General features: G+C 32.6%; 1 protein-coding gene across 1 annotated transcript; it reads left to right on the forward strand.

Moving 5' to 3' along the window:
• The first annotated feature begins 696 nt into the window (after positions 1-696).
• On the forward strand, positions 697-2,332 carry LOC139898222 (protein ANTAGONIST OF LIKE HETEROCHROMATIN PROTEIN 1-like). Its single transcript, XM_071880952.1, has one exon. It carries the CDS (start codon positions 957-959, stop codon positions 2,196-2,198), a length of 1,242 nt encoding a protein of 413 aa, XP_071737053.1. The 5' UTR covers positions 697-956; the 3' UTR covers positions 2,199-2,332.
• Positions 2,333-13,584: the final 11,252 nt, after the last annotated feature.

The raw sequence follows: 13,584 nt of genomic DNA on the forward strand, positions 1-13,584 counted from the left end.
ACTCGTGGAATCACGAGAAATCACAATTTTGAAAATTATTATCATAAAATATCTTTTAAATTGTATAGGACACCACTTAATTCAAATTAAGAATTTCATAAAATTTTTAAATTTATAGTTTTTCTCCTGGAAGTATATAGATACAAGAAAATTATTCAGTTCCAGAGCTAAAGATCGTAGTTCTCGAACGAACAACCGAAAGGATTCTGGAGCATCCTCAGGAGTCGGTATTCTTCCTCCAAAGATTATAGTACCAAGTACTTTCTAACGAGCTCTTTTATGATTAAATTTAACTACTCGAATATGATATATTAGTTGAATTGATAGTATTTTTAATAACATTAAAGTATAATTATTATTCCAACAAAATTAAATACTCCGTACTACCTAAAAAACAAGAAGTCAAAAACCGATCCGAAGTATCCAACCGCGTTTTATCACCGCCTCGAATCTTTTCATTTTCAATCATGTTCACACTTAAACCCATCGTTTCATTTCATTCGTCATCTAATTCCAGATTACTACACACCTATAAAGTTCTTTATGTTCTATATCTATCCATTTATAGTTATCAAATAAATATAAATAAATTAATTCATATATAAAGTTCTTTATGTTTTCCATCTATAAAATCAAAATTCATATAAAGTACTTTATTTTTTCATTCTGTGTGTATATATATTAACCCTTAAATATCACCCTCTTCAATTGTTCATATCCTCTTGTTCACATTTCTTTCACGCATTTCGTCAAACACTTACCTTTTTCATGAATTTACATGAAATCAGACGATCTATTTAACCATAAACAGTATTATCCGTACTACCATTACTATACTTCTTCAATTCTAACATCTTTTCTTTTGATTGAAGAACAAGATAAAAAAAAAAAAAAAAAACAGAGTTTTGATCAAGTTGCAGAGCAAGATAAAGTCTTGATCGAAGAAAACAAAAGTTATGTTGGATTACCATAACGAGTTACAAGAAATTGATCACGTGTTAGATCAAACACATCACGTGCGAAAGCGTAAGTCACGTGCTGCTACTAATGCTGCAGCAGCAGCTTCTGTTGTAGCAGCTGATTCTGAAAACAATCAAGCTTCTAATACTACTGGTACACCTGGCACGGGTGGCCCACAAAGAAGATTGTGGGTGAAAACAAGATCAACTGATTGGTGGGATAAATGTAACAGTCCTGAATTTTCGGAGGAAGAGTTTAAAAAAGCATTTAGAATGGGGAAAGATACATTTGATATGATCTGTAACGAACTTAATTCAGTTGTTGCTAAAGAAAACACGATGTTACGAGACGCGGTCCCGGTTCGACAACGTGTTGCGGTTTGCGTATGGCGGTTAGCGACCGGTGAGCCGTTGCGGCTCGTTTCGAGACGTTTCGGGTTAGGTATTTCGACGTGTCATAAACTTGTGCTTGAAGTTTGTTCTGCTATAAAGAATGTGCTAATGCCAAAGTATTTACAATGGCCCGATGATGATTCGTTTAGGATGATTAAAAAGGAATTCGGGTCGGTTTCGGGTATACCAAATGTGATCGGGTCGATGTATACGACCCACATTCCGATTATAGCACCTAAGGTTAGTGTTGCCGCGTATTTTAATAAACGACATACGGAGCGTAATCAGAAGACGAGTTACTCGATAACGGTACAAGGAGTGGTGGACCCACGCGGGGTGTTTACGGATGTGTGTATCGGGTGGCCCGGTTCCATACCCGATGATCAAGTGTTGGAGAAATCAGCACTTTATCAGCGGGCTGAAAACGGGCTTTTGAAAGATGCTTGGGTTGTGGGTAGTGCGGGCTACCCGTTAATGGATTGGGTACTTGTGCCTTATACACAACCACATTTAACATGGACACAACATGCTTTTAACGAAAAAATCGGTGAGATTCAAAGTGTTGTGAAAGATTCGTTTGCGAGATTGAAAGGAAGGTGGTCGTGTTTACAAAAACGAACCGAAGTTAAGCTTCAAGATTTGCCTGTTGTACTAGGGGCGTGTTGTGTTTTGCATAATATATGTGAAATACGGAATGAAGAAATCGAGCCCGAATTGATGATTGAGCTTATGGATGATGAAATGGTGCCTGAATATGGGTTGAGATCTGCGGTTGCTCTGAAGGCGAGAGATTCGTTTGCGCATAATCTTTTGCATTGTAATCATGCTGGTACATCTTTTTTGTGATGATTAAAAGATGAAAAATTATTGTTCTGGGATTAGTTTTGTTATATGTTGTGGATTATGGATTGTAGCTATTTTGTTACAATTTTGTAATGGGGTTGTCATAGATGTATATTCTAATAATCCCCTTGTGCAAATACATGAAAATATAAATTTTAGGATTCAAGTTCTATGCAGAAATTGTTTAATTTTGTTAACATCTGATAAATAAATCTAAGACAGTTATTAACATTCCAGGTCTTGTTACTTGTTCTTGGTTTTTTGATTGTTGATCATTTAAAAACTTTATAGTTTATTGTGTAGAACTGAGCTTCTCTTTACTTAAAATATATGCAATTGTATTTGCAAATGTGAACATTTTGCTTAAAAGCTTGTTGATATTGATATTTACAACCAAGGTTGAAAAAGACGTCGTAACAGAAAAAAACAGAGACGAATGTTGACTTTTTGTATATATTTCAAACATAGATATTTTAAACATAAATATTTCAAAGTAAACATCGATATTTGCCTTTAATTCAAAATATTTATGTTTGAAATGTTTATTTTTGAAATTTATATAAAAAGTCAACGTTGGTCAACATTCGTCTCGACCGTCTTGGTCGTTGTTGACCGTCTTTTTGACGTTGTTGACCGTATTTTTTGCGTTGTTGACCGTTTTTAAGCGTTGACCGTCTTTTAACCGTTTCTAGATCCGTTGCAACGGTAGCATGGTAAACCCGTTGCGACGCCCGTCTAAACGTTTTTTACAACGCTGTTTACAAGTATTTATTTTGCGTATGTGACACGAATGATCCAGTTATCCCATATATCTGTGTAGTTAGGATGATTTATTATAGAATTGGTCAAAGTAACATCTAACCAACTTCAAAACTGTTTATTATAATTGAGTGATATGTATAAGCCGAAATGATACTGTGTAAGTTCGTTTGGTGATCAATTGATTTTTACACCTTTTATGTTATATTTTTGTATGTTATATGTTATGTTACTATTGTCACTTGTTACTTGCATATGAAATTTTTTTTTTTTTTTTTTTTTTTTTTTTTTTTTTTGAGGTGACAAGCAAAGATCATATGTAGAGGTAAATTACTTAACCCGAAACATATGATTTTTGGTCTCTTCAGAGGGTGACAAATCGAACTAGTTTTATACTTGTGGGTTAAGAATCAAGACTTTAGGTGTGAAAACAAGAACATTATAATATTGCTTTAGATTTAGATTTTGATAAAGATTTGGATTTTGAAGTTTATAATTATTTTGTGATGTGATTTATGGGGAGATGGATACGAACTTACGAAGAAAGGGATGTAGCATGATTATTGCCGAATTATGTACATCCTTTTCACACCTGAGGATAATTCGCAATTTTATGAAAAATTCATTATACTTTTACTAAAAGGAAAGATTATGGTTACAGGATTTGATTCTAAATTATCTAACTTATTTTCATGAAAGATGAATATGAAAATAATTAATCTTCTTCATAATCGCAATCACGGTTGTAATTTCAATGGTGTGATTGTCCTTGTGGGCAAAGACGGAGCCAGAACTTTGATTCGCCTCAAGATTATATCAGAAATACTCCTCCATATAGTATAATATATAACATATACTAATACTGAAAATGATACATAAAACATGTTTCTAGCATATAAATTAAGATATCTCCAACTTAGTTTTAAACGACATTAATATATTATATATTATGGGCTTGACTGGTAGCACGTGACACCGGTATTTGTAACTTGATTTAGCCTCTACTTATGCCCTTCTACCTGTAATGCTCTCATTTTTCAATTTCTGACGACCAACCGAAAATGATAGATAATTCAGCATTTTGATATGAAGATAGTTCATTAATCATTAATCTTCTTCCTATTTTCATTTTCATTTTAATGAAAAATCAACACGTTTGTTTTTGACATCTTAATAAAAAAAATAATGCTAAATAGTTTAACATTATATGTTGAATCATTCAGAGTGAAATTATTTTTTAACCATTAAACACCTAAAATTAAGGTGTTGTTTGTTTTCTCCATTGAAGACCTTATTATATCTTATGTCTGCGGGCGAGCAGACGTTTCAGTTTCAGATCGTTTTTTTTTTCGAAGACGAAAGACAAAATAAGACCTTTATATGTCTTCCAAAAAAAAGCTCTAAAATAGTGTTCTCATCTTTGAATACATTTTATCCACTCACCCACCTCTCCTTGCCCTCTAAATCAATACATTTTATCCACTCACCCACCTCTCCTTGCCCTCTAAATCTTTAACCCACCACTAACGTCAACAATTAATCTTTGTTTACATATGCTCCGAAGGCCTAAAAATTGCAACTTTCATACTCCGTTCAATTTAATAAGTATCATTCCAATTTAATTAATTTGAAAAAATGCTTTACGGAGTTTTATTTTTTTCAAAAAACATCCGAGCATGGATTAATAATTATTTATGTGATATATACAAACCAAATCAAGAGGCAACATACGTGTTACGATTAATTATGTAATGTATGTTTGCTTTATGTATATAATATTAAGTTTATATTTTGCGTCAGTAATTTTCGTTTGTTCTAAATAAATTCTGCTCACATGGTTACCCAACAACATTACTTTATACTGTATTAGTTTAACCGTCAATATTTTACAATACATCATAAACAAAATGAATTTTGCAGATATAAAAATAAACAGTCTTAAAACTTCAATTTGCAAACCTTAGGACCACATCTTCTTTGGCAGACATGGTTACAGACTTCAGACAAAAAACATCTTAAAAACAAACCGCACCTAAATTTTAGGTGAAATATGCTCTTTAAATTATACTGAGAACACTTAGTAAACAACTATTTTGTAGTTTTTATTAACGTCAAAAGTTAATTATTCTTTCAAAATGATTATCAAATAGGATATTTTCATTCAGAAACAACTTCGTTCAGAACCTTTAATCATTCAAATGATGAACCATTCAACACTAAGTTATTCACTAGTGCTTAGCAAATAAAAAATGAATTTTAAAAACCATGTTTGACTTTGCATATGATCATTAGGCGGGTATCTTATCTACCAACAATAAACAATGCCCAGATTCTTGCTCCAATTGTTATCAGTAGAATAAAATGGCCACCAACCAGGTTATCTTCTACAAGTTTCACACTACAAATTGAATACTCTTACTTGTCGTCTTGTCGAGTCATCAAACTCAATTGTTGACCCCACTCAATAAGTGGGACCAATAGTACCAACCAACTAACGATTGTTAGGTAATACAAAAGTCATTGTCTACTAATTTGTTGTTACATATCAATTTCGAAATGAGTACTCAAACGTACATACATAAATGATACGTATCATAGAACGAAGACCCATCAAGAAATGGCAAGTAAGATAACGGGTTATTAGGTGGCCTGCCTCCTTTAGGGGAGGTTAGGAGTTTGACCTCGTTGGCTATATATTAACTCACAGTTTCATCCCTGCCATTAAGTACCCATCCGTCCATACCTCGTATAGGATTGGTGCAGGTTTCCCTTCTGAGCACGAAGTTGGAGACGAGTATAACAACCGGGAGATGATCGCGTGGGTGGTTAAGTCCTCTGGTGATCCACAACTAACTGCTGTCAAAAAAAGAAAAAATAACGGGTTAAAACGGGCTCATGTTCAACCCGTAGAAATAGTATTTTTATGATTTCTTACACAACTAATAAATACTAACATGTTCTGCTTAATTATTCTTGACCAATAAAAGAGAATTTTAGTATAAAATTTATTTAATTCCGGTGACCTATAACACAATCTTTAAACCATGTGAATCAAAATAAATAAGGTAAACCTCTGAAGGAGTATTAAATAAGTAAATGGGTCGATATTGTCATCTCTATTATGACCGCTTGCAAGGGTTTTAATACGGGCCAATCACCTTTCCGATATTTTAGCCTAATTTACTACATCCAATGGTCACACAAAAACTAGTTCCATGATATATGCTGATCTAATAACTTCCTAGTTCATATATTTTTTTAATAAGTATTTCAGCTTTATCAAAAATAGCATCATGTACAGTTGTGTGTCCAACTGAATACTACTTCAATCACACTGGATTTAAAAAATAAAGCCCCTATAGAAGATTCTATTGTTCGACCCGTTTCCTTCAAAATGTTCTACTATTATTTACCAGTTAGAACCCTTGGAGATCAAATATAGCCCAAATCAAGTTATGGGTCAAAGTTATAATCTCTAGTTCCTAACTTTTTTTCTATATATAAAATAGGGTGACAACTATTTGTTGCATTCACAGCTAATAAGCAATAGTTTCTGATAAGTTTCTGCAATTTCAACTATATCATCTGTTCATAATGTTACTTCATTTAGCAGGCTACTGAGATATGCCATATTTGGTTATTTACCATCTCGACCCGCACTCAACCTCTTAAGGTGTAAATTCAACAATTTATTAAAGTTAATCCTAAATTCGTGCACCTATGATTTTGCATATCATTTTATTAGGACCTATAATTCCTTTTATCATGCTAAAAGATATTCCCTCCTCTAGCGAAAGCAAATCCTACATTTACTAAGAATGATCGCCTCATTGAGCATCAAGCGATGGACGAACAAAGTTGTATAAACTCATATACTAACATGTGCCATATTAATATCCCACTGTGGCAGGATCCAATGAACAGATGAAGGGATCATAGGTGGTCAACAATTGTCTAGATGTTAATGCAGATACTGCAGATATTGGAAGACCAGATAAGACGGGCCTCGGGACGCTAGCTGTTACATTGAGACAAAAATAATCAATTGCCAAATGTGGAAAACAGAACACAGTCCATGCATATCAAACCAATATTAGTTCTGCAATAGGAATAAAACAGAACACACATAGAATGCTTCTCCATCACACATTGTGCATCTACACTTGACTTTATCAAGTAAATGTTGCTCATAACAACATAAAAAATGTACACCAAATTATCAATGTATGTAACGACTACTTTTGTAAAAAGATTCATGTAAATACATTAATTTTTGTTACAAGTGTAAGTAGAAACCTTCTATAGCAGGTCAAAACTCACCTGCTACGAAAGGTTTCTTACAAACATTGGTAACATAATACAAGTAGTTATGTCAGAATCCAAAAAAAAAAAAGAGGTAGTTCATTACATACAGTTACAACTTGATGAAAGTTAAGTACATTTTGGTAGAATAAACCAACACAAGACATTAACCATTGTCAACCAAGGAGTATATTGAGAAAATAACTAATATCTAATATCGGTAAGATATGCAAGTATATATAGATAGATAGATATATCTAAAGTGCATGTAAATTCAAATTTAGGTCTTTATCAAAAAAAAAAAAAAAAAAAAAAAAAAAAAAAAAAAAAAAAAAAAAATCAGCTACAAATGTGTAAAGATTTTATCATCAGTTTTCATCATTTCACTTCCATTTCAAGGATCAATACTACTTATTACTTAACCATAATTAACCTAAATTCTAAGCTATTTAGCTCCATAGCGAGTGTAGCAAACGTAACTCCAGTTACTGTTTTTGTAATAAGAAATAAAATTGATCGATCGAGCACAATATAGGGAAATTAGATCATCATAACAATAATTAATGCCTAAATGAAGAAATTAAAAAAATCTAGGGTTTAGCAGTTGGCTAGAAGAACCTCTGTCAGTCGAAGTTGAAGGTGAGCATCTCCGGTAACAGGGCTGGTCCTGAGATTTTTAGTGCCTGAGCGATTCAAAAAAAAGGCCCTTATTATAAATAAGAAACATTCAAGTTGCCCATTGAGGGTTAATTTCGGGGCTTAATCAATACGGAGTTTATTATATTCATACGTAATTATAGCTTTTGTTACAAATTTAGTTAATCTGTACAAATAAATTTTTTCATACGTACCAATTATTTTTTATATCAAGTCATCATGTATCTAATCCTTGAAGAACTTAGTAATTTTTCGTATGTTTTAATAATCCACTTTGTTGGATAATTTTATAAACGAGAGTACACTATTATATGAAGACCAAGGTGAAGCTTCGAAGAGAAACATGAAGGATTAATGTTTTCTTATTACTATATATTGTTTTGTGTATTGTGTATTCCATTTTTTGTTTCACTTGATATAATTTTAAGAATTGACTTGTGGGCTATTATTAAACTATTAAACTAAACCTTTTAATCAGTGTATTTTTTTTTTTTTTTTTTATCTACAAGTTTGATGTATATTGTACCTTAAACTGAACATGGTCTGCAAAGGACTTTTGAGTTGTATATATCAATTTTAAACATTTAAACAAAACAGATAGTATTAAATAAACAAACTTTTCCCACATCGACTACCAAACAAATTTTTCTCTAGTATTAAATAGAGTAGTACTCATAATAATTAATTATTTACAATACTGGGCCCTTTGTAATTGAATTAAAAGTTAAAATGGGTCTTGTAATCCAATTCGTTTTCTCCTGGAATTGCAAATATGGACTCTTGTAATTCAAATCGTCTTTCCTTAGAAATTAGCCCCTTTGTACTCTTGTAATTCTAATCGTCTTTCCTTAGAAATTAGCCCCTTTGTACGTTGAACCCCATTAGGCCCCCAGAAAGCATGGGCCATGTACAAATGTACAAGTTGTACCACCTACTGGGCCGGGCCTGTCCGGTAAGTTGTTGTTTGATACTGGTCACTCTTCAGTCGTCACGTTCTTAAACCTAACTGCATTAAGAGGTTGTACGTTTCAATATGTTAGTATTATATATGGCGGATTAATCAAAATGGTGCGAATATATCACCACCTTTCTCTATTTTGGAAGAAAAAGAATGGAAGTCCAAAGAAATTTAAAAAAATAGTGTCGAATTTTGGTAGGAAAGAAAGGATATTTGCCTAATTTTCCTTCTAATTTATCTTTCCAAATCTAAAGGATCTCACTTTACTCCATTTCATTCTTCTCCATTTCAATTCTTTTCTTTTACAATTAAACTCGGAACAAAGCTTAAGTGAATGGATAAAACTTTATCAACAATATTGTGATTGGATCCAATGAGACTAATGGGATGGTAGTCGATAAGTCAAATAGAGTTCGATTTTTTAAAAATTAAAATGGTCTATGAGATTTTCAATCAACACCAATCGAATGCCTTAGTGAGATCCTCACTAGAGTTGTTTGAATAACTTGATGTTGAAATCATCGGAACCCGGTGCTTTTAACCTCCTACAACATTGGATTGCATTCCAAATTTCAACCTCAGAAAACGGCACTTCAAGGATTTCAGCATCTTGTGGGGAAAGGGATACCGAATATGAATCTAGACAACCACGCTCTCCGTTCTGTTAATAACTTAGAATAATAATTGAAGATTTTATCTTTGATGTGTTGATGTGTCGCGAGGTGTATATAAAATACTATTAAATTTTACAAGGAAATACTATTAAATACGATACAATTTTACACAAGATATTTATTTATTTATAGAATGGATATACTTAAACCTTGCTACAACACTTATAGGCAGTGTACCTAATCGTACAGTAGTGTAGTTTTTAGTAAGTCCGGTTCGTTCCACAGGGAAAATCTTTAAACAAAGCTTAACGCTATATTAGTTTACTTTTATAAAAATACAAATATATATACAAGTAATATTATTATTATAAAGGGGGGTTTTTACCGTTTAATGACCGGTTTATCGATTTTAAAACTTTAGTCGCAGTTAAAATCAAATGTAAAATATTAAAAATAAATACAAGACTTAAATTAAAGCGTAAAGTAAATAACGATAATGAAATTGCGAATAATAAAAGTGCGATAAAATAAACTTGCGATAATTAAAAAGTACGATAATTAAAAGTGCAATTAAATACAATAACAATAAATAAAAATGCGATAATTAGAAGTGCAATTAAATATAAAATAAAGGAAATTAAATATGAAATAAAAGAATTATGCTTATTTAAACTTCCGTAATCATGATGTTTGACGTGTTGATTTTAGTTTTATGCCCATGGGTTAATTGTCCTTTGTCCTGGATTATTTAATATGTCCGTCTGGTTTTTGTCCATAACAGTCCATCAGTCATAAATATAAAGTGCGAGTGTCCTCGTCAAATTATTCTTATACCCGAAGTTAAATATTTCAACTAATTGGGGACTTAAACTGTAACAAGATTTTAATACTTTGTTTAATAATTACACCAGGATGTCGACTGAGTGTAACCCAAGGTTTTAATATTTTGTTATCAATTATACCAAGTGTCCTTGTACATAATTTCACCCCTGTTTTAATTATTCTAGTGGCTATTAATCCATTCCAGTGTCCGGTTAAATGAACGATTATTCGTACATATAAATACCCTGCCCATCGTGTCCGATCGAGTGTAAATGGTTATTTATAGGGACGCCCAATTGTAAATCTTTATATTGACATTAACAAACTATCATTTAGTTAAACAAATATAAAGCCCATTAATAGCCCATAGTCTAATTTCCACAAGTGTCGTTCTTTTATCCAAACCCCAATTATGGTACAAAGCCCAATTACCCAATTTTAGTAATTAGCCCAACATCATGATTACTTCGGATTAAATAAGCATAATAATAACTTAGCTACGAGACATTAAATTAAAAAGGTTGAACATAACTTACAATGATTAAAAATAGCGTAGCGTTACACGGACAGAATTTCGACTTACACCCTTACAACATTCGCTAAAATACCCTTATTATTAGAATTATAATTAAAATTAAAATTAAAATATAAATTATAAATATAAATATTACGTATGAATGGAGAAGAGAAAGATAGATGGATTTTTACGTTCACCAAACTGCGAATTTATAGGCCTGTGAACTGAAAAAGGAGCTCATGCAATCGCATGAGCTTTGCTCTTCAAGGCCATGCGATCGCATGGCCAGCTGGGGAGGCTAACATTTGGTTGTTTTCTTCTGCCGACGGTTTTATAAATAAATATAATATATTAAATAATTATAAGAATTATTTAAATATTATATTATATTTATGTGCATAGTTGACTTGTAATATTTAGTCCGTTGCGTCGAGCGTTGAGAGTTGACTCTGGTCCCGGTTCCGGATTTTCGAACGTCCTTGCGTACAATTTAATATCTTGTACTTTTTGTTTTGAATCTTGTACTCTTGTAATTTTGAGACGTTTCTTATCAATAATTGGAACCTCGTTGATTGTATTTTGTACTTTTGAGCTTTTTGGTCGTTTGCGTCTTCAATTCGTCGAATCTGTCTTTTGTCTTCACCTTTTATTATTTAAACGAATATTACTTGTAAATAGAACAATTGCAACTAAAAGCTTGTCTTTCTTGAGGAATAATGCTATGAAATATATGTTCGTTTTTAGCATTATCAAATATTCCCACACTTGAGCGTTGCTTGTCCTCAAGCAATATCGTCTTGAAATACTAGAATCACTTCTTTATTCTTCACACTTTGTACATCAGTGATTTCTATACGGCGGTATAAACAATGGTAGTAACGATATGGTTTACAGTCCCATATGACTATAAAAATTTAGATCCATTAAGGAAATTGGATCTTTATGAAAATATTTGATCTTTTGAAAATTAAATCTAGTTTTTACCCTAGATAAGTTTTCCGGAATAACCCTTCACCGGTGTTTGCAAAATATTTTTGTGGGCTTGGTGGGTTTCAGATTTGAAAATTTTAGCTCAAAACTTATGGTTTTTTGTCACCCACTTGCTAACCTTGTATTAGGAAAGCAACACGTCCAGTTTACTTGTCCCGTATATTACCTTTCGGTAAACTACCGTCCGGTTGTAAAGGAAAGCGTTGAACAAGCAACTGTTAAGGCAATGTCCCCTGACATGCTTTTAATTATGGTCTATAACGTGTCGGACGCAATTACTATCCTTTGTAGGAGCAATAGTAAAGCTCACCCTTATAATTTGTAGGTTTGGCACAAGGTCCTGTCTTTAACCACTATGCAACCACCGTTCTTACGGTTGACACCCGATTTGGTTCAGGTGACCTAATGAATTCCAGGTGAATTCCTAGGATTTTACGTTCAATGGTAATGAACGCATTGAAAATAGGGTTTTCAGAAAACAAATCGGTTTGTAATTTTGATCAAAATATTTTCTCGTTCAAGCTCGAGTTTAGATATCATTGAATTCCATGAGTTTGAATTCTCAATCTTTAAGGTCAATCTCTAGGATTGAGTAATATCAGGCTTAAAAGCTGATTTTTAATCTTTAAGGAGATTATCCTTTCTGGGGATCTGATTCATTAGTCTTATCCAGCTAATTTGCACGGTGCCCCCCATTTTACGAGATAAATCCTTCTCATGGTTAGGATAAATCTGACCACTTGGCGACCCTGTTTAATGCTGAGGTCCGTGGATTTCCTGCTGATTTTAGTGATGACTTTTCTAGGTTTTTCGTCAACCTACAGCTGGTCTGGACGACAACTTCATGACCTAACTCAAGAAGCGCGTTTCTTTTTCGGAAGACTTTACTTCCTTTTAATGATGGAATTGATTCATCGTGTAGATCCATCTCTTCTTTTCTTTCATCGGGTAAAATAGTTTAGTTTAGTCCAAAGCAAAAGTATTTTCAGGTATTTGTTACAGAAATATGTGACATATGTTTAAGATAACTTGGTAATTTTTCCCACACTTGGCTTTTATTTTCCTTTTTATTGTTCTCTATTCCATTTTAAATGAATTTTAACATTTTGGTTTGTTTCTCAATTTATGTCCTTTCCGAGGTAACAATAATTTCGGTGTTAACACCTAGTTTTATCGTTCATAAATATGTATAAACATGATTTTGAGTTCATTTAATTGAAAATTTTGAAAAATTTTACTAGAATTGGGTAGTTAGTATATAAGACTAGGGCTGTTCTTTATTATCAGAGAGCACTAGATTCTAATACAACTACTACGTTACTAGTATTTTTAATGGTAACCAAGTGTATAAAGATAAAAATTTTAAAAATCCGAAAGAATTTAACCCCTTCCCACACTTAAGATCTTGCAATGCCCTCATTTGCAAGAAATCAGTACAATTTAAATTATTGAGGGTGATTAGTGTAGAAATGATTAAATTTTACCAAAGTTTTCAAACATATTGGCGTTTGTTTGCTGAATGATAAATGGTGCATATCATTTGTTCATTTCGTCTGTTGTTACATCACATTTATTTGTCATCTTGTCGTCAAAATTAGTAGCTTTTGCTGAACTTAATGCCAGTCTTTGAAAATGCGCTGTTTTACCCTTTGAACTAAAAGCTGTCTAACACGGTCAGCTAGATGGACCGTTTCCAAAGGGTCCCAATCGATTACCCTTGGCACCTCTACATTTTTTGTTACCAATTTGAATTTGTTCCTTTGATATGTC

Source organism: Rutidosis leptorrhynchoides, chromosome 3 (assembly GCF_046630445.1).
Source record: "Rutidosis leptorrhynchoides isolate AG116_Rl617_1_P2 chromosome 3, CSIRO_AGI_Rlap_v1, whole genome shotgun sequence".
In the NCBI taxonomy this organism is placed as follows: domain Eukaryota; kingdom Viridiplantae; phylum Streptophyta; class Magnoliopsida; order Asterales; family Asteraceae; genus Rutidosis; species Rutidosis leptorrhynchoides.

Bases quoted from the DNA above. Each gene is read 5' to 3' on its own strand.
- LOC139898222 (XM_071880952.1), top strand. From the start codon at position 957: ATGTTGGATTACCATAACGAGTTACAAGAAATTGATCACGTGTTAGAT.